We start from the raw sequence: 27,625 nt of genomic DNA, 5'->3' as shown, positions 1-27,625 counted from the left end.
AAAATGTGATGAATTTTTGGATGTTATGCTTTCACTGATGATAAAAATGTTGTTTCTTTCAGTAAACACTATTTATTGATCTGCCAGTGTATTAATTCAACTAGATCTTTATTGACTTCTGGCAAAGTTACCACAAAGGAACATTATCAGTTATGTGTTACTTATCTGGCATTTATTATCTCATTAAAAGTATAAACATCTTTGTTTTGTGAATTTCTCTTGATTTTTTTTTTTTTTTTTAATAATAAATTCAGGTGCTTCCTAGGCAAACTTGTGGCTTATTCACCCACACAATTTTCTATAAAGAGTATCCTGGAGGCCCAAAGGAACTAGACAAAAGTATTCAAGGAGGAGAGTTGTTCTTCACAGTGGTTCTCAATCCAGTAAGTACAGTGTAATTTTGAAATGTTTTTTTAAAAATTAGTTAAAGGAGAAGTTACTGAATGCTTCAAGGCTAATCAGCTGGGTCTCCCAAATAGTAATGATTAGTCACAGTGAGCTTTTCTGCTTTTCCAGTTCATTTAAGATCTAATATTATGTATGTTCTGTTAGTTGTGCAAAGATACCTACTCTTTTTGACAACTGTTTTGTTAGTAATGCAGTAGTAGCAGCCTTTCTTCTTGTTCTTTACTTTTGCATGAAATAAGAACCCTGAGATTTCATTTTTTTAAAGAATTCCAATGTTAAGAACTGATACTACTATGATGCAAGTACCTCAGGTGAAGTCCATTTTCCTGCTCTGCCAAATTCATAATCAGAAATGTTGGGAAAGCTCATTGCTTTGAGAAAGTTGCAAGCAAAGAGTGCTTGCGCTTAAATCTGGGTTGAGAATTTTCAGTTGCTGATTCATGATAGCTTCAAAGAAAAGATCCAAGTAAATGAACCACTTAGTTAATACATCTGCTTAACCTTTCATTTATCTTTAATGGAAGAATGAACAGCGAACGAGGCTATGAAACTATGGAATACTGACAGAAGAGAACAGTATAGTACTTCAAAATGGCATGGGATTAGGTCAGTTGCATCAAAACTGACCTTTTAGACAAGCTTTTAGGTGAGTGTTTCATCTGAAGTCCAAATGAAACTTAGAAATAAAATTTACCCGTTTTATACAAATGGAATCACTAGGACTCATTTTTTCAGAACACCAAAGGGAACAGAACATATTTCCACTCAAATCCTTTGGAATAATAGCCTAGGTATATTTGTGCCCTTTTTTAATCTTCCATAGTTTAATGAAAGTCCAAAGGAAAAAAGCTTCTGTCAGCTACTTCAGAGATTTATATGCAGGTCTATTTTTCAAGCCTCAAATTCTTTCAGGCTATAGTTTTGGTTCTTTGAGAGCGGTTACTGTGTTTGTTCTCCTTTTTCATGTTCACATAGCAGAATTAGGAAATAAAAACTTCACTTCCTCAGCACACATGTGGTCTCCCTTCTAGAGGATTGCAGTAGTCCCAGTCCTAACTTTGATGATACATATAATTTCAGGCACAGCATGTTAACAGAGGTGAAACCTGGAAAATTCCTTGGATGGAGGGTATTGATACCATAGCAATGCTTTGGCAATATATGGATTTTAATTTAGTGTTACTAGCTTAACAAATGAGACATAGAGGAAGACATATAGTAACAACATTTTGAGTCAGGACAAACCGTATTCCATATTGAAACGCAGCCACAACTTAGCCAAAAACTATTTTACTGTCTTACAACAGTAGGGAAACAGCAAAATTTAGTATGGTTGCTCAAGGCATAAGCCTTTCAAATTAAAAGAATGAAGAGAATGGAGGGCAAGAAAAGATAAGCAGTGAAACAATCATGATTATTGGTATTAATCATAGAAGTTTGATCATGCCTGCCTAACATCCTTGAATGTGAGTACAGTAATGTCTTTTTATATATTACAATTACATTTTCAATTTATGCATTGCAATGTAGACTGTGTGATCACCTAATTCTGAGAAATATGATATCCCCAATACAGTACAAGCTAAAAGAATAGAAGTTAAATGCACTGTTTTCTAAATACAACTGTAAATTAATATCAGACCAAAATTTGCCCAAGACAAATTGTTGTAATCCTTTTAAGGCGTGCCTTTGAAAAGGTGATGCGTCTGGTTTTAAATATCTGCTTATAAACAGTTTCTAAAGTTCTAAGCGTTCGCCTGGCATGTAATCAATTTAAAGATTAGGGTTTACATCTTTGTGGTTTTTCAGTATGACGTGTATTTATACCATAATTTGCAAGTCAGAGTTGGGCAAAGATTAGGCATTAAAATTAAAACTAAGTAGCTTTAAGAATTTGCCTAATTATGAAGTGGCATTTTGTTAGAAGCGGCATTTTGGATTTCATAAGCTTTCCTGTGTTTTCATTAAAATTGCTGGGATTTCTTAATGTGAAACATCCAGCTTTTTAGAGGATACAAAAATTCTGTTATGAGACATTTTCTAAATGTTATTTTTCACTGATGTAGAACTACAAAGAAGCAGCATTACCTAGGAATCATTACAGTGTCAGCTAAATAATATTCTCAACAATGAGTACATAAATTTTTAATTTCGAAAAATGGAAAATGTGGGTGTAAATGAAATGTAAATCTTAACAAAGGCCTTCATTACATTTCCTGGGTTTTTGGATAACTGATCTTAAGTGAATATAGTTTCTGAGGTGTAAGTTACTAGGCTGAGGCTTTAGAAACTGAGTAGCCTACACTGAAATAAATGCCCCAAGAATAAAGCCCAAAATTTCTTTGTGGTTTGGCTGTGTAATCATAGCTATTCACAAGAGAGGCTCTGCTTCCTTGTAGTGTGCTAGATAAAGCACAATCTGCAGAATAAACCACACAAAACCCACAGGACCATATGTGCATCTGTAAGCTTTTGACATGAGAACCAGCATTATTGCCCTGTTCCCAGGGCGTTGTACAGTCAGAAGTCCTGCAGCTAAGAAAAGTATTGGGAAATCCTGCTCTACAAATGATCTCTGCTAGTTATATTTTATATAGGAACGAAGAGTTGGTTTGTTGGAGTCACTAATCTTGTGATTGGCAAGCTGTGGTATGCATTTATATCCCCACACTGCTGGTTCGATCACGATAGGATGGTGGCTGTAAAGTGATCTTGACGGCTCTGCCTGTTGTGTTCATAAGGCATCTAGAATGCTGAAGTACTACCGAGCTGAAAAAGAGCCTAAGTAGTAATATAACACGCTATCTACTCTTCCAGTAATATTTTGTATGTCTGTCTTCTGTTAAAGATCTTGCTGACTTCAGTGGCCCTTAGGCAAGATTGCACTATATCAGGATCTTGCACAAAATGTTTTACAGCGGAGAAAAAAAAAAAAAAGAAAAAGGAGAAAAAAGAAAGAAGGAAAAAAAAAAGAAGCCTTCAGAAACCCTGTATTATTAGTGTACTGGCATTATTTTCCCCACATTATCGGTTGAGTAATTGACTTAGATGGAGCTTGTGTGACTTGCACCAATTTAGCCAGGGAATTCTGTAGCAAAGCCACAAGGAAAACAGGCGTTGTAGAAGTCTTTAGTGACAAGTATCTTATCCGGTCAGACAGCTCTCTGTCTTTGTTCTATTATTTCGCATTGTTACTATTTTTCCTAGCACTGTACTGACTTGAAAACATTTTAGCAAGTATTTTTCTGGATAAACTTGTTAGAATCTTCAGTGACTTCAGATTCATCTACCTCTGTCTGCAATATTCAGTGAAGTTCTTGGATTAATAAAACAAATTTCTGTTAAACATCTCTTGGAATGAAATTTTACCAGTGTCCTAAATATGTCTGGTAAATGATGAAGGAAGTGAGCAACTACATTTCAAGCTATATATAATGATGAGGTAGGTTTACACACTGCCATCAAGTGTATCATTTCTTCTCAGGTTTGCCAGTAAATCTCTATCAATACTGACAAGACTCTATCAGTGCTTCTGAACCGCTCTGAAAATAGTTAGACCTAAGAACCAAGCCAAACTAAACATAGCTGAACTGAGCATGCCTTTATAAAAATTATTTGATTATTTCTTTCTCTCTGCCCCTGTATATTTTCCTCATCTGCAACTAGGAACATGCATACATATTGCTTCTCTATGAAAATATGTCTGTACTAGTTACTGGTCTGTGCCACAGCCATTGTTTCTGTAAGTAGTTGATGTGGAACACGTACAATAAAATAGGCAAAGTAAGAACTGAGACCAGAATAGTTCAAAAAGCACTGATATTATAAAGTTTTGAGAGACCTAATTTACAAATGAGCTTCTTTTAGTTTGCACATGTGTTGCAATAGATTTAAGTATAAAAACTTAACTGACTAACTAAGGCAATCTATTGAAAAATTATTTGTTTGATATACAACAGTACTGTTCAGTCATTAACAGGAACATAACAAATCTGACTGTCTCGGTGAGTAGCTATACATGTTATGATAATACATATATGTAAAGGCTATACACCCTTCATCTTTCCAGGAAAAGTAAAAATTGCTTCTCAAAGGATTCTGCGAAGGACAGCAGTGCATATTGCAGCATTTTCTCTAATGATGTACGTGTTCTCCCATAAGAGCAACTATTAGAGATGAGGTATTAGAGCAGCTATTGTCAGATGAACACTTGAAATTCACTCACCTGTCCCACGGGGCTGATGGAGGCTACAGAGTAAGAGGCAAACATGTTGAACAGCTCTTGTTCTCCTTGAGGCTGCATGGCCAGCAGCTTAAGTTGATGCAAGTGGTGTGTAGCTTACTCTGTGCTACACAGACAATAGGAAAATGAGTTCACTGTTCACTGTTCTATGAAATAACTTGCTTATAGTTAAGCCAATTTAAAAAGGCTGTATTGCAAGCAGCTTGTTATGTCCCAGTAACAGAAGAGAAAGGTTCTTATCTGTGAGTTTGTATATTTGGATTACGTGGAATGTACACGAATCAATATTCTTAACATGTGCATCTGAACATTTTGCACAGCGAAGTCAGTGGAATTTTTCCCATTTCCTTCCCATTGTCATTCCTGTTAGTAGGATAATATGTAGGTATATCCATGTTCCTTATTCTTTAAGGCATTGACATACTGTGGAAGGAATAGAGTGGAAAATAATGCAGAGTTTTGTATAATGAAGTTCTGGAAATCCATGCTGCTCTGCAGACTCAGTCTTTTGGGCAAACCTGGAAGCAGTTGACTGAAGAGGACTACAAAGGACTGAGAAAAACTCCCAATTTGAAGAAAAATAAAAAATGATCAAAATTTATTATATTTGAAGAAAGATGACAAACAGAAGCAACTATGAAATTGCATGAAGAACCTAGACAATGAAATCCAGTTACCTGTCTTGAAACAGAAAACCAGAGGATAGCCAATTAAAAGAGGATGAGAATTTAAAAGAGAATTGTATAGGAATCTTCCTCCAAGGTAGTGTTTATGACATCAAGAACTTATCAAGATTTGAAATACAGAATTAAGTTTCATTAGATATTCATGCCAGTAGTAGTTGGTAAGATATGGATTCTATATAAACTTCCATGCTTTATGTAAACCTTGAAAGCAGGGAGGACTTTCATAGGGGATTTTTTTTCACACATCTCCCAGCTGTAGAGTATCCTGTACTTTCCTTATACATATCTGATACTATCTGCTTCTGTAGACAGCATGCTGCACTAGATAAACAGGCAGGACAGACCTACTAGTTCTATTCATTTTTTAATATGGAAAAGCTTACTCTTTTTCTAAGTGCAAAGTTTCAATAATGAAAATAAAATTCATGAAGCAGATCAACAAAATGAAATAAAGTATATCTCATGTGCTTCCTACCAGTTCTTTAGATTTTATTCCCAAAGTTTATTCCAATTTGTTAGTCTGTTTGGTTTAGTTTTCACATGATGATTTGGAAGGTATATTTTGATTCTAAAATCCAAGTAATCTAGTGAACCAAATTTTTCTTAATATAAGACTGCAGCTTGGATGAGAGGCATGGTCTAAAACGATATTGTACACTTCTTTTCTGGTAGCATCAGTAAAAGTTAAGGTGTCTCAGTCTGACTTTGTAGAAGGCATACATAACCCCGTCCTAAAATACCCTTTGAACTATGGAAGATACAGATCGGGAGCTTTGCTGTTTTACAAGATGAATGTTTAAGGGAAAACGGTTCATGAAAACCTTCTATACCTTTTCTGCCCCCAAGAAAAACAAACAGGATGGAATACAGTAATTACATTGCATGCACTTACATGCACTTCCTTACAAAGTACTATGTGTCTACAGATCTAAAGAAAAGGGAAAATGCCCTGTGGAGAGAAATTTGGTGAAAGCCTTCAAATGGTTGACAGCCCAACAACGAAACTAATGTGTAGCCAGCTGTGTTCTCCGTATGGTTACAGCAGTACTGATCAAGAGGGAAGACTGTTAATGGTTTAGGCCCTGTGTCTGATTGATCTTAAAATAATGTAATCTTTGTATGCATTCAGTTCTAAGTATTATTTTTCTCTAATTTTTACCTCTCCCAAGTTACAGTGAGTAGAGCTGTTATTAAGCTAATTGACTTGCAGCAAGGGAGAAATTATCTCCTTTAGCACTGAAAATGAGAGGATTTATATGAGCATCAGCAGAACCTACTGTATCTTAATGTGACCCTGAACAAGATAAATAGTCAGGCTTTGGGACTACAGAGAAAAATACAAAAACAAAGGCATTCAGGCTCAAATCTTCCCTTTCTGCCTGTCCTGCTTTGCACAACTTCCTATTTAATCATACTGAGTGTGAGAAGCAGGAAAGATGACAAAAGTGTTGAGAAGCACACTGGTGTGGGGGTTCATTGTAGGCATCCCATGGTAGCGCCATCGGGAGCAGAGCCTGACCTCTCCGGTGGGCCGGTTCAATTCAGGAGGCTTGGCCCACTTCATGGGTGAGTGAGAGAGGCAACAGTTTCATCTCTTCCCTGTCCTCTCATGCCCATTTTAGGAAATCTTGGGAACTCCCACAATAGTTTGGGGAGTTGCCATGAATTGGGGCAGTGGAGGAAGTCAGTTTTGCTGAGCATTTTGGTTGACTGCAGAATACAAGTATTCCTTGCCTTTCTATCTGTTCTTCAAAACCCACTCATAAAAGCCAGACAGAGTCTGGTATTTTGTGGGTGGAATAGACAAAATATAAAAAATCCTAAATGAACAGGCAGGATTAGCTATCTCATTAGAGGTGATTCCTTGTAACAGTGTACAGTAAATGCATTGAAATTGTGGGCAATAAGAAAACTTTACCCTTCTATGATTCTTCAAAATTCTCAAATGGGAAGCCTTGTACAAGTGGTTTACAGCTATTAGTGAAGCTCGGACAGTACTGTCAATTGGGAAATTGAGGCAAAGGGTAATGAGCAATTACAGAGAAAGGCAAAAAAAGTTTGTGCAACAGCTGAAAATAAACTCAGGTTTCCTGACTGTCAAATTAATAATTCAGAACGACACCAAATACGTAATTTTGTTTGATCTTATAAATCTTCCCTGGCTCCATTATATTTATAGAGGAGGCACTGCTGTGTAAATCAAATTCAACTAGGTGGCTTGCTGTCTTTGCAAGTGGACAGATCATGGCAGCTGTGAAACCAGCAGGACAGCTTCAGAACAAAAAAGGGATTTGCAAGCTGGAATCTCTCTGTGGTGGAATTGAACACAGCTTTTCTGGTAGCATACAGGTCTAAAAGGAATATCTTTCAACTATTAAAAATACATATTCAAGCATAGACTGCAATCTAATTCATTATTCTATCACTTTGTTAGTCTAATGGAGCAAAACCAGCTGTTACTGAGTCTCTGAATACCTGAAACAAAACTGTTCTGAGTAACATGGAGACAATATCAGAACTGCAAACAGAGCATGCACAATGCCAAATTAATTGGAATATAGGCGTTCTGAGAGTTAGACATACTCTTGTGGCCTGTAAACATTTGTTCAGTAGCTAAAATAGCAGCAATATACTAAATTGGTAATGCATCTGCTTCTAGTGCCTAGAAGAGATCACATAATTAATTGTCAATCATAATTTAACTTCATTTTAAAGTGTTGTGCTTAACTTCATTGAGTTGGGAGGCCTCGGTGCTGCCTTTTAATGTTGTTGCACAGATTGGAGGGTTATGCAGTGCCCACGACAAAAGTACCTTGATGACTGTCTTAACAGTATGAATTTATTCATGTTGAATTGCCTGCAATAGATTTATACATGGTAAAAAAAGGAAAGACACGTCCAGTCTGTAAGAAATGGTTATTACCAATTTTTTCTTACACCAGCTCATCTAGTTCCAGATTTAAAATAATAATAAATCTGTTTAACAACATCAGTGTTACTGCAAGTCTCAGTCCTCCCTCCACATCCCTGATGCTTGCCAAAGAGGGTACAGCTAACCTCTGAACAGGGAGTCTACTCTCTGCTCTTGGGTTACAGTCCGGTCTCGATGGCTTAGCGCAGTGGTCTCCAAAGTGGGGTACATGCACTCCAGGAGGTGCGTAAGGTGATCCATATGGGTGTAGGAAGAAAATATTAGAACTTCAGTATTAGAAGCGTGTAATTTATAAATAAATATACAGACACTGGGGATGCATGCTCAAAAAATTTTTGCTGATAAGTATGCGTGATCAAAAGAGTTTGGAGACTGCTGGCTTAGTGGACTACTGTTCTACAGGCTTTTGTACTTAGCTTGTTCCACTCTGCTGTAGACATTGCCACTTCTTTTCTTTCCTGCATTATTACTGTAACTGAAACCAAATCAAAAAGTCCTCCTGATGCCATTAAGGAGGTATAAACAGAAAAGGAATGTGACGAAGAAGAATAGTGAGGCGTGAGCGCAACCTATTCATCTGCAAAATGTTTGTGTAAAATGGAGTTTGAATGTGAAGCAAGGTACATTTTGCTTATCAGGATATACGGGAGAGAGTGGTAGTATTTGCAGGTTGCCCAGCACAAAGATATCCACTCTGCTGCTTTCCATTTTAGCAGCTAGTCTTGCTCACCATAAATAATTTCTGTCCCAATGTAGAGAAGCTTCATAATTCACCCTTCCAGACGTTCACAGAGAGCTTGGTAAGAAAAAAAAATAAAAATCTTTCCCACTATTCTTGAATGGTTCTTCTCATCCCTGTCTTTTTAAAAAGAGACACCCCTTGACTCCAGGGGGAAGAAGCCAGGAATGCAAATGTGGCACAAGCCAGCAGCCATAAGAGGGGCTTCTCATGCTTGGGAATGAAGGGTGATGTCATTCCTTTGGGAGGCAGGCACCTCTGTTTTTGTCAGGAAAATGACAACTGTTATCAAGACTGTAGAAGCTTAGGTAGCAGTGTCCTTGTGTATAATTTTAATAGGTGCAGCATCCTAATAATGTTGATTATGTAGTGATCAATATTTTTTAAAATATCCAGCCTGCTAAAATAACATCCATCGCTAGAAGCTGGGTAACTTGTTGCATTTTTTTCATTTTGTGTAAGTTGTTTGTCAAGCATCTATTGTTTTCTCTGTTCTTGATACATAAATTAGATCATGCTGGTTCATCTTTTCCTGATACATGTGATTTAATGGCAGCACCTCAATCTCGGTCTCAACTCTAATTTGTTGACCTAGAAGCTATTGCCTCTAATTGGGAAATGTTGTTGTGGTAAGGAAATACGCAGCACAGAATGAGCGTTCAAAAACATAAAAGCTGTTTCTCCTGAGTTCTTGTCCTCATTTCCCTACATCTCTGCAGTAGTAATCAGAATCTGAGATAAAATCAGGGCTTGGGAAGGAAAGCAAAACAGCAATAGCCCTCTGCCCTTTCATTCTGGGGAAAGAGTGCAGAAATGCTGAGGAGAAGCTGAAAGGAGCAGGTCATACAGCTGCATATAAGGCTCTGTGAGAAGGCAGAGTAAAGCACTTTTGCTACTCTGATCCAAAGATGGGTAGGAGCAAGAAAGGAGCTGCTGCCCAGAGGCCAGATTTAGTCCTAAACGATCATTTTAAAAATTGTCTGTGTTCCATTTTGGTCCCCTCGTGGAGGATATTAAATCCTGTGGAGAGTGTGCATTGACATGCAACCAAGATGATAGTTTGTTTATGAGGAACAGCTAAAAAGGGTGTTCCTTCTCGCACTGAGATAAAGAAAATGCTGAGATGCCCTGAAAGAAATTATTTTAGAAGATGGCTGGCAATAATAAAATCAAATAAGGTCTTTTTTAACTGAAAGGGAGGCTAAAATGCTTGTTAGAGTAAATATAAATCTATTTACAGCCACTTCCCTTTTGAAGAAGGAATAAAGAAATATACGAAGCTCTATTTGTATTTTACAGCATTTCCCAGAGGTGCAAGATTATTGAACAAGCAGTGTTATTTACTAGATCTAGTCTTCTGAGACACCCACAAAGGATTCCTTTTATATCTCCTGATCTGTTGTTTTAAGAGAATAAATCTTTTAATAGCATAGCATGCTAACTATTAGTTGGCACAGAAAGAGTAATTGTTGTCATTAGTGAGAACTTGTTTGAAAGAAACAGAATGTGATATGCTAGAGCAAAACAAAGCATCATAACTCAATATGGAAGGCAAAAAGTAATTATTATGTTTTGTCTTGGTCTGAAACTGCACACCTGCAAATGGAAGGGTAATGATACGAGTTCCCGTCCTTCTGCACAGCTTGGTGGGAAAGCAGGGAAGTGGGTAGCAACACACCATCCCCTGCAGCTGGGCCAGCGCCAAGGTGAAATCCCTCAAAATGGCACTTGGGTATCATTTTCTCCTTGTAGCCAGAGAAATCGGAGCATCAGCTTACGCATCTGTCCCAGCGCTGTGGCTGTGTAGCCGTTGTCAACAAACTCCCAGGAACGCGCCTGGAGAAGGAGAGAGCGGCTGGCAGGTTGGCATCACATACTGTAAGCCACCTCTCATAGGGATCCCTGTTGTGCAAAGGGGTCCAAGATCCGTCCTTCTCAGGGAAATGTAAATGTGGCCGTTGCAGCATCACGCTCCTGTTAGTTACACAGGCTGCTAGCTTAGCCTGTAAAGACCTTTTGGAGCTGAAAGCAAGAGAAAGTAGTTCTCAGGTCAGGTCAGGTGAATTAGGCCCTCGATCAGCAATATTTTGTTGTTCTATGAAGCACCGGATTGTAGTTTGCTAATTTTACATAGGTAGTGATTTTACTAGGAATTTGTACAGTATTGACAGGAGAGGAAAAACTTTTGCTCAGATTTTCCTGGAAGATAGTCTCAGGTGATCTGTAGTATTTTTGATGCCACATAGACGTAAAGAAGACCTTTTCTACAATATGAAGTTGTATATTAGAGTATGTATTTGGTTACACTAAGGAACAATTTGGTTACACTTCTTTACAAGATTTAGTCATTTATGTTTTAAACCAGCATTTGATCATCTTTCTTTTTGTTCTAAATAATTAACCATAAAGTACTTGACATAAAAAAGTACCTGTAAGATGGGAACTAAGGTCTCTGATATATTTTTCCCTTCATTGACGGTTTCATAAGCTGGAAATTATTTATGATGATACGTCCAATCAATTTTTCAGCCTCCACTCTGACATTCTTAAAATTATAGTGATATTCCTTTCAGGGAAAGAATAATAGATATTGTCCCCGAATTAGCAATCTTTTCAAGTTCTTTTGCTTTTTCTTCCAGGGCAGTGCTGTAGTTGTTGGCAGGTGAGGAGTTGCCAGGAGGTGAACTGACATTATAAATGTCAGAGGTCAACATATGTGTAGGAAAGAAAGAGGCTGTCAAGAAAACAAGTTAACCTTTTTTATGGAAACTCTCTGTTTGTATCTTTGTTGAGAACAACGTAGTCATATGGCTGGTCTGTTCCTGCTTTGAGAACTGAAATCAAAAAGGAAACTTGAAAAGGTTATACATTTGGGCAAAATCCTCATTATTGGTTGCCTAAAGGGGAGGGTTTGGGTGGGTTTTTTTTCCAATCTCAGTCCTATCTGAAAAGAAAGAGTGTATCCCAATGACTTGGAGGTGTATATCTTCTAATTTTATTTGAGTCAGACAAACTGAAGCCCTCAGCTTACTTTATAAGCCAAGAGGTGTCACCAAATGACGCTATTAATAAAACACATTTTCTGTGTCCCTTCAGTGCAAGTAGTCTGTAGTGTTGCAGTTGGGCGTTCAAAAATAGATGTTCAGTAGTTTTGAACATTTTATATCAAAGGAAGCCAGTGTTTTAAATACTCTAAAACAAAAGAATACAGCTGTAGATTCCAGCTTTTCATTCTTTTCTTTTTCCTTTTTTAAATTGAAGGCTGGAATTCCTTTATGAAAGACTGACTTCAGTTTCTGAACTAATTTCAGAATTATGGCCATGATAAGCCTTTTTCTTTTTAAAGTGGCTTACATCAAGTTTTACTTTAAATAGAAATCACCCATTCATGGCATTAGCAGATTTATTTATAAAGAGAGTCATGTTTCTAATTTTTTGATGGAAATTGGTCTGGAGAATTTGTCTTGGGAGAGTTCTCCTGTTTTAAAAAAAAACACTTTCCGAAAAAAATCACTGCTAGAGAGGCAAGGGTTTGCAGATTTTAGTGTAAGAACAGACTGCTTTGTCAGTGAAAAACTACTTTGAAAATGGATAATTTTGCAAAACGGAGGTTTCAGTCTTCAGCCCTTCCTTAGTCCCCGAGAGACCATCCTTGCAGTCTGTATGTTACTGCTCCACTCATCAGCATGGTTTACATGCATCCGAACATGCCCTTCCCATGAGAAACCTTCACAGCAAACACTGCTTCCATTGGGAGTGTGAGAGTGCAGTTGGAGCAAGGGATGTAGCAGGGGGGATTTATCTGAGTAGCAATTTCACAGTAAGGTGTTGGAAGAGCAAAATACAAGGAGCCTTACAACTGACGGGATATTGAGCTATTTTTGTTTTATTTGGGAGTATTTTATGCGCAATTATTTGAAAGTACTCAGTCAGGTTTCAGATTTTGTTTGTTTCTGCGTGTGATTTGACTACCTGCCCAGTGCTTGCAGAACAGCTTTGTATAAGAGATGAGCTACTTATCCTATAAAACTTGCAGTTGGAGCAACAAGATTTAAATCACAGCAAGACAGGTCAGCTATCTTCTTGGTCTCTGACTTCTTTACTCTTTCACAAAAACAGAATTAACATTTTTAATATTGTATTTGTATTCCACTTGAACTAAAACTGTGGGTAAAACTGGGTTAGTTTTGCTGTATTCTCCATTAAGTAAATTTACATAAAGATTATGTAAATATTGTACAACCCCAGGGCAGGATTGCATATCCTAGTTCACACAGAGCTCATAGTACCTATTCCACAATTTTCTTCGTTGTGTTGAGTTGACTTGAGAAGGAGGATGTAATTCAACGAAGAGCAAGGACAGTAACATCTATGCAAATGTGATCAAAGTCTTGCAGCTCTAAATAAGAGCAAAATGCAAATTAAATTTATATTATTTGTGGTTACACTGCCACCTAGTGATAGAAAGAGTTAATGTCCGCTTTCTTTATTTTGTTTTCTAAGATTAGCATCTTCATGACCCATTTGTCTAATTATGGAAACGACCGCCTGGGGTTATACACCTTTGTGAATCTGGCCAACTTTGTTCATACCTGGACAAACCTGAAACTGCAAACTCTTCCTCCGGTTCAGCTGGCTCACAAGTATTTTGAGCTATTCCCTGAGCAAAAGGACCCTCTGTGGCAGGTAGGTAGGCCTGCTGATGAAGAGATCAGAAGAAAAATCATCTTGATGGTGGCTTTTGTGAAGTTCTTTGTTTCAGCTTCTTGTAGAGAAAAGCAGTAATATTTTTAGATTTACTAGTTGGTTCCATAAAAAAGCTTACTGAAGGTTCAGTGTACATGATTGTTTTCCCTGTTGCTTAAATCTCCATTAAAAGGTTGTGAACTTAATACATATTAAGATGTGTAATTAAAATTATCTTTAATTCATTTTATTTGTGACTTTACTTGCTTTTAGAAATGTGGCAAGTGCAGGAAAGGCATTATGTTATTTCTCTTCTCTTTTTGGAATTAACAGGAATGAAGCATTTGACAGAGAGATGTAGATGCATATTTTAGCAATTGGCCATTAAAGAAATGAACTTTCCTCCAAGTGCGTGAGGAGAAGGGGGCATCCAAAAAGAGAAAAGAGCATTAAGACCAAGGATACCTTAACACTAAAACAGACTAGCCAAGCAGAAATAGATTTAGATAGATTAGAAAGTGATTCACAAAGGGCTGAGAACTGCCCAAGCAAGAAGTTTACCAGCACTTAATACATTGATGTTATCAACTCTGCTGCTTGATTATCCCACTCTCCTACGTGAGCAAATTGAAAAGAAATGTGAAGACCTGCTAAGGCTGAAGCCTGTGCTGACCTTGCAGTTGACACATGTTCAGCCCATCACCCAGCACTAAGAGCACAGTCCCTCAAGAGAAACTAGTGCACCAAGGGGTGAATGTGTCATGTTCTTTTGCACATGCTTGGTGACCAATTCAGTGGAACGTCTGAGTGCTGTAGGTACATGTGTCCTAACAGTGATAATATGTAGCCCAAATATCATCCTGTTGAAGTGATTTGGTAGAAATATTATAAGGAGCAAACTTTACTAAATCAAACATAAAAATGTATTTAAGCTTGCATACTCAAATGTTTTCTAGCATTGGATACTGAATTGCCAACTTAGAAACTGAGTATGAAACTGCAAATTTGGTCTTAATTATACATCTTGAAATTCATGCTGTTATTGAATAAAACATTGAAGTAGGGGGAAAATGTCAAGAACTTTGCATAATGTTAGGAGAGAATGAATTTTAAAAATGGAAATTAGCCTGTAGCCAAATGACTTGAAAAATTAGGATTACTTAGAAAAGACATAGGTAAGTTGCAGTGGCTACCATATACTGAATGTGGTGTCTTTTGTCTATAATGCATGTGAATCTGAACACAGTTATATTTTTTTAAGCCTAAAAGATTGGTAATTCCTTTCATCTCAGTGCAGTACTGCCAAACAACAATGTCAAAAACTGTTTGCAAGTAGCATTTCTAAAACAGATTTAAACTGTTTCAGCTGTAAAGCAGCAAATGAAAAAACAAGATTCAATATTATGTACTGATTTGAATTAGAGGATCAGAATATGTATTTATGAATGGAAAGCCTTAAATTGTAATTAATTTACACTTTTAGTTTAAAAAATACAGCATGTATAGGGTGGTAGCTGTTACAGTAATGTAAAAGAAAAAGTCAGTAATTAGATAACTCGTTAACAATTTCAAGTCTTCCTAACTTGTATGTAATTGATCAATTGATTTTGAATTATTCCCACATCTTAAGTATGTGGGATCAAATTTGTCTTTGGCATAATTCTGCTGAACATATTGACATTTCATAGGAGAAATTATCTTGTCTCAGGGTCTGTTAGACAGCTGGGGCAACTCTATATATGTAGAATGAAAACCACATTTCTTCAACATACCTGCCTCATCAAAAAAAACCCCAAACACTTAAGAGGTACAGTTTCTGGCCGGGTTACATTGCAAATACTTTTCTGAATCACTGAAATAGTTCTTTAATGCATAACATGGTTTTCTGTCATAAGGCGAAATAATAGTTTCTGGTAAGAATATCTGTACATTGGGGAAAAATTGGGAGTTTATATAAACATAATTTGAGAACCTTATCAGGTGCGATTACCAATGAAATTCTTGGTTGTTCTTCTCTGTTTTAGAATCCCTGTGATGACAAACGGCACAGAGATATCTGGTCTAAAGAAAAAACCTGTGATCGATTACCAAAATTCTTGGTTGTAGGACCCCAAAAAACTGGTGAGATTTTATTGTATTTCAACAAGATAGGCTACATGTAAGTTCAAATAATTATACCGATTAATCACTTTTTACTCAGACTGCTCTGTAGGGATCTTGATCATCTAACAGCATTTTTTTATTTTCAGATGCCATCCAAATATAGTTTAATAATGTAAGTTACAACAACAGACAGTACACATATTGAAAATGCAGGGTTCAGGCATGTGTCAGATTTTTTTGGCTTTATGTCAAAATGAGTAACATTTTGATAAAGAGGTCAACAAGATAGACAAGATCTTGGCAAAGCAGAAGGAGGAAAGGACAGCTGTTTTTCAAATGGTGTAGATTCTTAACTGCAAGTTCTCATCTGTCCTGCGTGTTGTTTATAGAAACTTGTTATTTCATGGCATTTATTTCAAATCAAGAAGTTCCTAATGGACAGTTTGAAATGCAAGGTTGCAGTAGTTTATATCTTTACTTAATGGTTAATTTTCTCCTCTGTAATCAGAAAATTGCATATGTGCTTCCTTTTATCTTCACCAATCCCCAATAGCTACTGAGTGCAAGATTTTTAATTTTTTTTTTTTGTGACAGTCTCATAAAACCCAATAATTATTTTTAAAACACAGTTATTAAAAGTGTGAAAAGCAGATTTCAGCATTGGCACTCCAGTTTCTGTGTTAACTATTTATATTTCTTTAACTGTCTTCAATTTAAAAGCCCAGAAAGTAAGATTCTTAGGTGACATAAATTGGCATTCCCTCACTGAAATGAAATGGAATACAGCTGGCGTAGTCCATCTGTGGTTAGACACCACACCACCACACCCCCCCCCAAATGTGTGTATATATCTTTTTTTTTAATCTTGTACTTGTATCCTATTTGCAGGTACCACAGCCTTGTATTTGTTCCTGATCATGCATCCTTCCATCATTAGTAACTCCCCCAGCCCAAAAACCTTTGAGGAGGTACAGTTCTTTAATAGAAATAACTACCACAGGGGGATTGATTGGTAAGATGGGTTATTAGTATAAATTTAAAAGTTTATATATTGTGAACAATACAAAAATGACATTACTGTTGGTAATGGTAACTGTTTATACGTAGAGTGAGATAAAAATGTAACCTTCAGTGTCCTTCTAAAATGATAAATAAATGCAAGTGAATAACAATCATACTACAGAATATCGTTAAGTGCACTGACTTTTGTGAGGCTTTCTTGTAAATATCCATGTATTAATATATGCAAAACAGTAACAAAATATGTATTTCTCATTACACATGCCTTTGAAGTTGGGACAGTAATGGTTGTTAGTTGGATATATGGAGGCAAAAATTATGTTCCTGTTGGAAATCTCATTTCTTAAGAGAAAAATGGTAGTATCAGGGAGAGGCATTTTTTCCTTCAAATAGGATTTAGAAATAGTGATCAGGTAAAAGGGGGGCAGGGAAAACCTCTCAAAATATTTTCAAAGATCAGGTGATTAGGAGAATGTTAGTCTCTCCATAGGGTTAGTAAGTGGTGCTAAAAAAGTATGTATCGCCACTGCCATGTTCACTATGGCTACTGGGGAATCACCAGACATAGCTACTCCCAGAAGGTCATTCTTGATTTCTCTTACTTTCAGAAAGTGCTGCAGTATAAAGCACCATAAGATGAAAAGCAGTAACATGCTGTAGTGGCTGGGGAGCAGCAATAAAAGATTATTGATATTTTGTTTTGTTTCTTTTTTCCCCCCAGTTTAAGGGAAAATAGTTTTCTTGCCTTTACCTTTGTATTCATCCATAAAATTAACAGGGTGAACACTGTTATATGGTCTTAGTGCAGATACATCAGATCCAATTTCTTTTTAAGTCACTTAGTTTTCACAGAGTTATAATTGTTGTAGCAGATTCTTATTACAAAGTGTGGTGAATCAGCCAGTTATTACCAATAGAGAGATGCCAGCTGAATGACTGGAAATGAGAAAGCTGACTATTTGCTGTGGAGACTTTGGAAGTCAGAGAAGATGACATGCGAGCGAGGTATAGCAGGTCCACACTGATGGAGACAGCTGAAGTACAATGAGCCAGTTCTTCACATCATCAATGTTTTCATGTTGCTGGAAGACCATTTTGCTGCTTCTCTCATTCCTCCTGCCATATCCACTTCCCTAACATGCAGATACAATTTGTCTGCTAGACATGTGCCAAATTACCTTCATCATAACACAGCACTGGTGCATAAAGCTCCCAGTGGTCAACCTGTACAGGCCAGGGACATCCTTTTGACAGGTACTCACTCTACAGCACCCGTTTGGCTATTTGTACCTCTGCGCTACATGGCCCGCTCACCCGTGCCAGGTTCTCACAGTTAAGTCTTGAATACTCAGAACTACCCGTTGGTGTAGTTGCTTGACTCTTAGATTTGCATTCTGTCTGCCAGCTAAATCTCTCTGACCTTCAGTCTGATAGTGTAGTTTAATGCTGGCATGTAATGAGCTTACCAAATGGTAATTAGATACCAGGTCTCTCCTCATTAGTCCATTAATTGTCTAGGATCTTTTCAAGGCAAGAGTATTCACAACTAACAATCAGTTCAATTTCTTTTATGGTTGTGGAGATACAACTTTTTCCCAGAGCTGACTCTGACTTAGTCTTTGTCCGAGCTTACATTTAGACCAAGGCCAACTACAGAAGCAGGAAAGGGTTCTTTCAGCCCTCAGCACAAGACATATAGATGTGTATATTGTAGTCTCTCAGTAGAGATAACAGAACATAAGATGAGAACTGATCTTTCTGTTCTTGAAATGGAGAAGTCTAAATAGACCAGTCCTGTATTTCTTTATGTAAGTAAGCGTTGTTACAGATTTCTTAGACAAGTTTCTCTAAAGCCCTCTCTGCTTTGCCCTTGTCAAGTTTAGTAATTGTCTCATGAATGAGGTACTGAGCAAGAATTCTGCAGTCGGTGTTCAGCAGAAATGCTGAGCCTGAACTTTCTAACCTCTTGATATCCCACGTCGTCCAATCTCTTTACCATTTTTCACTGGCACCACATCAACTTCTGCTTTTTTTTTCAAATTTGCCATGATATCTAAAGAATCAATTAACTTTTTTCCCAAAATTTGGTGTAGTGTCATATTTAATGTTAAGTGTTTCCTTATAAGGTTGTAGTCCTCATTGCCTTGTATTTACTCAGCCTACTACTAGGACTTGAGTACAACAGCATAATGACACCATACATGATCTAGAGCAGATTTGCCTGTAGCGCCTATTGCCTCTTTCAAAGCTGGCCTTTTTCTTTGCTGTTGGTGTTCTGCTAAAACATTCTGAGGTCACACAGTCAGGTTGAGTCATTAGTTTCTAATAATTTTATTTGTGAGCAGAAATTGGTATAGCTTCACCGTTTTCATCAAGTCAGCCCTCATATTTTTGGGGAAATAGGGTCCGTTGTTCAATGAAAGAGTATCATACTCTCAGATATTTGTGTTAGCATTAGGCAGATATAAACACTTAATAAACTAGCAGGGCAGTGACAGCCTTTCATTCTGTTCTGTTTGGTTGTCCTCTTATTTCAGCTTTTTTATGTACAATCTGAATGTGAGTCTAGTAATAGCTATGCGGCTTTTTAGCAGAATTTTTGAATGCAGCTTTGAGCATATTATGCAGGGACCTGCCCATCCATCAGCCCTTCACATGACATCATTTAGGTCTCTGATACAAGGAAATCTACCAGCTACTACTCTTAAGAGCATGAATTAATCCACAACTATTATTCCTTATCTAATGCATAGAAAATTGTCAGCTGAAGGCCAGCCCACTTTTGCACAATTCTGACGACAGGTATCCGTTCATGTGCCAAAGAAGCACAAAACAATAACTTAGCAATGTTTGCTTTTGTGTACATAAAAGTTGCTCATAAGAATTAACTTCTTGGAATCAGGTGTCAGAGAATTTAGTTTCTTTAAACCACTGTAGATTCCGTCCTTTTCTCTAAATACCTTGTAATCAGTGCCTGCATGCTAATCATCATCTTGTGAGATCTGTGTCCTAAAGAAAACTGCGTGTGCATCAGTCAGTTCCATCCTACCAAGTCTTCTGGCCTTGACTGCAATGGTCACAATTTCAAAGCCAACAAGAGCACATCACTTGTATTAGAAGTAGCCCACTTCTATGAATAGAGCAAATTCTAAGCACTGGAAGAAATTTCAGTCCTTAAGCATGATCTTCAGAAGAGGCTGTTTTAAATGGCATTTATTTTATCAATACAGAGTTTAACTGAAAAATCAAGATCAACATTTCCCATTTATTCTTCTCCCCAACAATAATGAAAAGTGGTCTGAGGACCATGGATAAAGAAGTCTTCATGTGACATAGGAGATTGCTGGAAATTAACTGCAACTTCGTAATGGATGAGGAAAGCTCACAAAGAAAACTAAAAGGAATACAACCCATGTTTCCACAAAAATGTGACTCCGAACAATAAGTGAAAGATGCTGTCACTGCTTAGAAACCTTTTACCAGATAAGCTGTGGGGGATTTTTTCAGTGCATCTTCTCCACAAAGATGAGCTCTTTTCTCTTTTGGGTAAAAGCAATTCTGATACTGAATATTTTTTTCTTATGGTATGGCACTGTAATTGAAGTCAGCAAAAGGCCATATTTGGAAAACTCATCTTTACTTTTGACTTTGACAGGAGTTTGTTCTGACTGAAAAGCAAGAATTCACTAATTTTAAGAAGATACATGAGTATTGTAACATTTTCATCCAGTTACCAAAAAATAGCTGCAATGTTTAGTTACAAGTAGTGAGAAGAAGAAAGCTAGTACCAAGTAAAATACAATCAAAAATATAATGTAAGCTTCTGTTTGCTTTTATTTGGCATTTAGACTATTATTTTAATTGATTATTCTAGAATAAAATGCACTTAACAGATTTGTCATCCTTTGTGTGACTTTTAAGTAATTCTGAGAATGATATTACTTTCCTAGGTACATGGATTTCTTCCCCACTCCTTCTAATGTCACCACCGACTTCCTCTTTGAGAAAAGTGCCAACTACTTCCATTCTGAGGAAGCTCCTAAGCGAGCAGCTTCCCTCATACCCAAGGCCAAGATCATCACCATCCTCATTGACCCATCTGATCGGGCCTATTCCTGGTACCAGGTATGCACTCTGAAGAACACAGGCAGGCACTAATCAAGGTTTCCACCTTGAATCCTCTCTGTATATCCTTTCAGTATATATGTATATAAAGGTTGTGCGTAATACAAGCTTTTATTTGTCAGTCAGTGCACCATATATGATCACCCATACACTGAGGTATCTGTCAATGTAACCCTGAAAGGGTTAAAATACCAGAAACCACCTTTTCAAAATCTGCCTGTAATATAAGCATGTAAAAATGCTTACTTCCTTGATTTTTTTGTAATCAGCACGTAAAAAAATTAGTTTATAGACACAGTTATCTAGTTCATGCTCAAAATACAAGATATACCAAGAAATTTTTGTTGTTCTGGTCTGCAGATTTCAACAGGAGTTTGGCAAAATAAAGATATATATAAAAAAAGATAAAATTCTAAAGAGAACAAAGTTCTTAGAACTTCTATGACATATTTTATGTTATTTTTTGATGAGAAGTAATGACAGCCCTGAGTCTGATCCCATAGCTTACCCTGCTTTGGACAGGAGGCTTGACTAGAAACCGACTGAGATCCCTTCTGACCTAAATTATCCAATGATCCTCATAAATACCTTTCTTCAAATTTGCCTTTCTGAGTATTTACCTTATGTAAGCTAGAAAAAGAAAATATGAAACTACTTGAAGCAGAGCTTCTTAGTATTTGTGTTTATTATGCCCGATTCATTTGTACAAAACCTGCCACTCAGTTTATTGAAAATAAATGTTTATACATTCTGTTTTGTTATTGCTGTTATCAGTCTAGCTTCTGATTTCTTTTGACACAAGCAATATTTATTGACACAATGTTTATCCCAGCATTTTCAATGAATTAATACAGATGATGACTTCTTAAGTAACTTTTAATGTAAATAATCGCTCATGACAAGGTCAGTAAGGCCAGGTCAGTAAGGCCAGGTCAGTAAGACCAACCAGTTTTGTCTTATTTTTTCAACTTTTGTGGTCTGTAAAGTTCCAGCAATGTAACTTCTTTTACAGCATCAGCGATCACATGAAGATCCTGCAGCTCTAAAATTCAGCTTCTATCAGGTGATCACAGCCGGACCTCGAGCCCCATCTGAGCTTAGAGCTCTCCAAAAGAGATGTCTAGCACCTGGATGGTATGCTACCCATATTGAAAGATGGCTAACTTACTTCCCACCTTATCAGGTGAATAAGACTGTAACTTGACATCCTAATCTTACATATATAAAATCCTAAAAGATTACCTTTGTAAAAGTCTTCCCTATTGAACACTGATCTTCAGGGATATCCTAGATATACTAGAGCATGTTTGAAGACATTGATTGTAATTTTTCATAGCCATGTTCTAAGTAGTTGGTTGTCATTGCTAGGGATGTCATGTCTTAGCATACTACAGCTGGGAGCTTCTTCTGCAAAATAAATCAGAACAATAATCTGGAAGCTCAAGAAACATCACTGGTGCTCCTTCAACTCTCTTGTACCTTCAACTGCCTTTATCTTACAGCTGGTTTTCATTTGCTCATGCTTTCATCACTCTGTCTGGCTCTTTGTCAATAATGTTGAGGAAAAGAGAAACAGGCATGCAGTGCTTTGTGGTCTTTTTAATATCAGATGGTCCATCAGGGTTCCCAAAAGAAAAATTTGAAGGAAACTAAAGGGAAGCTGCTCAATAGTATTTCTGTCTACTCTGAGTGGTAGCAAGTATCAGCGAGCATCAAAGGATGTCAGCTGGGATATTGCCCTCTCTGCATGAATTGAGAAGAGTTTTGGTGTCTGAATGCTTTGGGGTGTAAAAAAATACCTTTTCCGTCTGAAATGGGGATTACTACATGGAAATGGATGTGATCTAGTGGTTTTGTAACACCTTAATATTTAAATGCATCCGTGTCTTCACCTACTTCTTGGTCCTTTCATGCAGTAATCTCCCACGGTGTCAGCCTCCTTAGGCTATGCTTGTAGTAGTAAATAAAGCTGTACCTGTGCAAGAGTTCACACACTGTCCATACTGCTTGATTTTTAACACACTTCTGGCACAGTTTGGACCCATAGCAAAAAGCATCTTGCCAAGCAGTTCCAGAGCACATTTAGGTAACAAGAACGATTACCATTGGGGATTGTGGACACTACCAATTTGGTTTTGCAGGTGAGAGAGTTTAGCAACATGGATCCAGGTCATGCTGTGCCATTTGGCCTCAAGACCAGAAAGCTGTCTCTGATTTGGTTTAGTTAGCAATATCGATAAAGCCTTTGTGTACCTCAGTGTGTTTGCCATCTCAGGCATCACCAGTTTTTTAGGTGAATTCATGTTTTGCATAACATGACTTTCTGTAACTCTCGAAGCACTGGGTCTCTTTTGCACACTTTGGTTTTGCAAGTTCCTCACACATTGCTGCCCATAATGGTGCATCCACATATCAGAGCCTCTAATTGGGACTCATTCGTGTGCTGAAACAGTTTGGCGTGTTGGTGTTCCTAATCATCTACATTTGGTATCTGTCACTGATCCTGAATCCTCCATGTATTCTTTGTGTTAAGAGCAGTTTCTCTGTGTGTCTTTGAGCCTCAAAGGATGTGCGTTTATGGACCCATAGGTTTCAGTACAGGTCACACACAAGCAACCTGAAAATTGGATCTCCCTGTAAGCTTCTGTTGGCATATAACATACAAATCATTAGCCTCCTTCTGGCCCTGTATAAGATCAAGCCTCAAAAGATGCACATCCTAAGCCCTGAACATCATGTGATATACAAGACCAGGCAGACAATATCACATGATCAGTATCTCCTTGGTAGATTTATTTCTGGAATGGATTTTTCTGACATTAGCAGTGTGTCTGGCACTACTCCCCACCCAACATTTAAAGATTACTTTAGTTGAGGGAGGTTGGCTGCAATCTGAACCTTCTGTTTATCCAGGACTCGCTTAGCTGAGACAAGTTGGCTGGAGTCTGCACCTTCTGTTTTCCCAGGGTGTGCCAAGGAAGCTCTGATGCATCTAGTTGGTTTTAGTCTCCACATACTCTCTTTTGGGCCAGCCTTGCAGACTTCATGAGATACACAATACTGTAATATCATGATACTCACATGAAATTCTCTACATTATGTTTTCATTAGCTTTCCTCCAAAAGTAACCCATGAATATTGAACAATATGCATTGTCATTCAGATTTTTGCCAGATTTTACATCCCACAGTGATAGTGAAGAACCAGCCCTGGTAGCCTTATGTTTTCTCTGTAAAAGTACTAGGGATTAACTTGCATTGCAAAAGCAACGGTATAGAGTAGGCCATATCCAAACTACTTAACAAGTTCAAGGAACTGCTGAAGCATAGAACAGTTACATAAGGCAGACCTAAAATCAGCTTAGCTTGAAAGTATAGCCTTATCTAAAAAAATGAGAGCCTTCCTTCACCAAAAGAGCTCCCACCCAGACTAGCTGAGGCTATCTATAATTTTTAATGCTGTATAAATTTGGGGGTCTCTACACATGTGACTGAATTGAGGTCTTAATGTCTGTTATGAAGTCAGCAGGCATACAGTAAGTGGTAGAAGTAGCAACAGGAATAGGCAAGGTCCCCCTTTTCATTAGAAGAGTGGTAACAGCACGCTTGTCTTACGTGGTAAGAATTTGCAAATCTCAGAGTACTTTGCAAATTTGGGGTTCAGGTGTTTAGAATTTTGATTGACTTAGTTTGTCATATAAAAAGTCCTCTTTTGTCTGGCCACCAAGGCAGATCTCTGGAAGTTCAGGAAGCTCATGTCTCTTAAGTTAATTTCCCGCCTACAACTCATTGCTTCAATGCAGTCATACAGAAGAAAAGAAGACCTAGCATGACAAGCTCCCCCATGAACCAAAAGATATGCTCATGCACCAGCCCTATAGGAAATCAAGCTGATTTTGCAACAGCCATCGTTAAATGGCTAGTCTGAAGCTGTTTCTGAGCTGTTCTTTTCTCCAAACTGTCTCTCTTGCTCCTCTCCCTCCATGCTGACTTTTAGACACTATATATATATATACACACAAGAGACATAGTGGGAGAGCAAGGACTTAAACAATCTCCTCAGCTGTCAGCAGTATTACAGTAAAATGATCAATATGCTGTAAAGTGACTCAGAATACTTCATCTATAGTGTTTTCGTTATATATGAAGCTACCTACTTTGTAAAAATTAACACTATTTAAATTTTCCGCCTCGCTAAGACATGAAATGCCTTACATTTCAAGGGATTTCATGAAATTGCATCTTCCTGAGATCAGCATATGAATAAATCAGTACAAGTAAGGAAAAATTTTGCCTCAGTTCCTTACAACCTCCCTGAAGGTTGAGAGAGAGCATTTTTTTGTTACCTGCTCCCTGGGAATGTCAGGAATTTGAATTAATTTCCACTTGTAAATCTTTTTCTTGCATGTCTTTTTTGGGGTGGCAGAAGTGGGAATGGCACAGATATTTATCTCTACGTGTTTTTTAAATAGTGAGGGAAAAAAACCTCACTCTTTTTCTTTCAGGTGGAAATATCCCCCATTTGGGATGGTTTTTGACCTCTCTGCTATGAAGCACTTAAGGCTTGTTTTCAAAGCTTATGTCTTAGGAAAGCAGTGAGTTCATTTTTGGACTCACGCAGTCACTGTGTATCTGATTGCAAAGACTTCTGGAATGAGCTACTGCTTTCTGAACAGCCTGATACTTGCACTAATCCGCATCTCTCAGTCTGCCTGCTATATATGGCTAATTCCAAGACTGATCTTTCAAAAGAAAAGACATTTTCTCCCTTTTGATTATGCTCTGAAACCTCATAGTCTTGCAAACCTCTTAGTTTCATCCAGTCCTGGAAGCAATTCATAGGATTTTAGCGTCTCTGCTTGCATGGAAAAGTGAAAACAAGCTTCAGCACTGCTTGCAGAAGGAGATTGTTGAACCATCTGCGAATCTATTTACCCTCTCCTTTTCATTACTAAAGCATGATGGAAAAAGTAGAGGTGTTTTCATGACAGGAAACAACTGCTTGACTAATCCATTTGGGACTTTGCTTCTCTTCCAACAGTCACAAAGACCCAAACTCACTGCACCATCAGTGGGTCATTTGGGCATAATACCACATTTGATAAAATTCTCGGGTAGTGTCTGTTTCCCAGAAGATTCACCTCCAGGTAAAAGGGTGGCCTTGTCTGAACTAGCCTACTGGGAGTGTGTATATGGTCAAGCACTGGAAAAGAAGAAAAAGAAATTACCTACCAGTACCTGGCTTACTTAGAGATGTGTTGCACATTCTGTATCTACCTACATCCCTGCCTTAAGGTCCTCGTAACATCTGCCCTTATTCATATTCTCAAAGAAGTTTTTTTAATACAATTATGTATTGTTGTATGGGTTTAGAAATAAGGCATTTCACCTAACATCTACCTACTGGTTTCTGTCTTTCTGGTCATTTCCAGTGACAAGCTTTTCAACATTACTGTAACATATATATGTATATGTTTGTGTCTGTGAGAATTATACGTTATTGCCCTAGACATTAATACTTTTTTTTCTTGGCTGGACAAATTTCATTCTATTTCCTGCCAATATTTCTTATCTTTCTAGATCCTGCACTCCTATTTCTCTGTTGTCACAACATCTTCCAATTTAATATCATTTCAGATTAAATTAACATGCCATTTACCCTGCTCCCAGGTCATTAATGATGATGACAATTAAAACTGGACCAATTATCATTCTCCGGGGCAGTACTCTAATATAGTGAATGAGTTTGGCAGAGGTGGAAGTTTCAGTTTGAAACTTGAAACAACAAATTTTAAATTAAACTTCCATTTATTTTATTTGTTGTAGTTGCTAATTATTGATGGACAGCAGCTGAGAACTGACCCATCTACCGTAATGGATGAAGTACAGAAATTTCTAGGAGTCTCTCCTCATTATAATTACTCTGAAGCCCTAACGTGAGTTAATTTAATCATCATTTTCACATGTTCCTACATTTCTAAAATGCCAATTAGTCTGTAAGTAAGCTCACTGCAAAATAAAGCCTCTCATACTTCTTCGAGCTGTCAGTAGGATGTATTCTTCAATGTCTGCAAAGAACACAATTCAGAGTTAGAAATGTGGAACTTGACTGTTCCAGAAGTAGACCTCTGACAAATGGACAAAGTAAGTGTTGCTTTGTGAGATTTGCATATGAATTTTCGATGAATCAAAAGGAATTTTATTTCCATAAGTGGAACATGGAATGCTGGCATGCATAACCAGAAAGGAAAGAGAATTAGTTTCTCTTTATTTTTGACATTTGCTGCAAGACAGATTCCTTGGTTTCAGTCAGGAATGTAATATCCACTCTGTATATCATAAAGACATACGTACACAAATCCTTTGGATTCTGACATTTAGATTTGGTTGCCCTTAAAATAAGACTGATAACCTTAGGTTCACTCTTTTGAGTCTTCAGTCTAAACTTGGGAGATGCATCCTTCTTACAGTATCTCACAGCCTTTACGCTGCAAAATATTTGTTTCAGGTTCGATTCACATAAAGGTTTCTGGTGTCAGCTCCTGGAAGAAGGAAAAACAAAGTGTCTTGGAAAGAGCAAAGGTAGAAAATACCCTCCTATGGATTCTGAGGTAAACCATTATGCTCACTGGCATTATACAGGGATTCAGTTGCCGCATATGGGACACCGCACATGCAAAATCA

The 27,625-nt window shown here is 37.5% G+C and overlaps 1 protein-coding gene across 1 annotated transcript in view; it reads left to right on the top strand.

Moving 5' to 3' along the window:
• The window catches only part of LOC142035457 (bifunctional heparan sulfate N-deacetylase/N-sulfotransferase 3), a 209,914-nt gene that overhangs the window by 175,811 nt on the left and 6,478 nt on the right, over positions 1–27,625 (top strand). Inside the window, exons 7-14 of the mRNA XM_075037557.1 lie at positions 255–383; positions 13,512–13,694; positions 15,719–15,815; positions 16,686–16,809; positions 20,768–20,942; positions 21,955–22,125; positions 26,768–26,877; positions 27,450–27,552. Coding sequence (XP_074893658.1) covers positions 255–383; positions 13,512–13,694; positions 15,719–15,815; positions 16,686–16,809; positions 20,768–20,942; positions 21,955–22,125; positions 26,768–26,877; positions 27,450–27,552 — 1,092 coding nt within the window. The remainder of the gene's footprint in view (positions 1–254; positions 384–13,511; positions 13,695–15,718; positions 15,816–16,685; positions 16,810–20,767; positions 20,943–21,954; positions 22,126–26,767; positions 26,878–27,449; positions 27,553–27,625) is intronic.

The sequence above is a fragment of the Buteo buteo genome, chromosome 1, assembly GCF_964188355.1.
Source record: "Buteo buteo chromosome 1, bButBut1.hap1.1, whole genome shotgun sequence".
Taxonomy (NCBI): Eukaryota; Metazoa; Chordata; class Aves; order Accipitriformes; family Accipitridae; genus Buteo; species Buteo buteo.
Note: the sequence above shows the minus strand (reverse complement) of the source record. Positions and strands in the feature narration are given on the sequence as shown.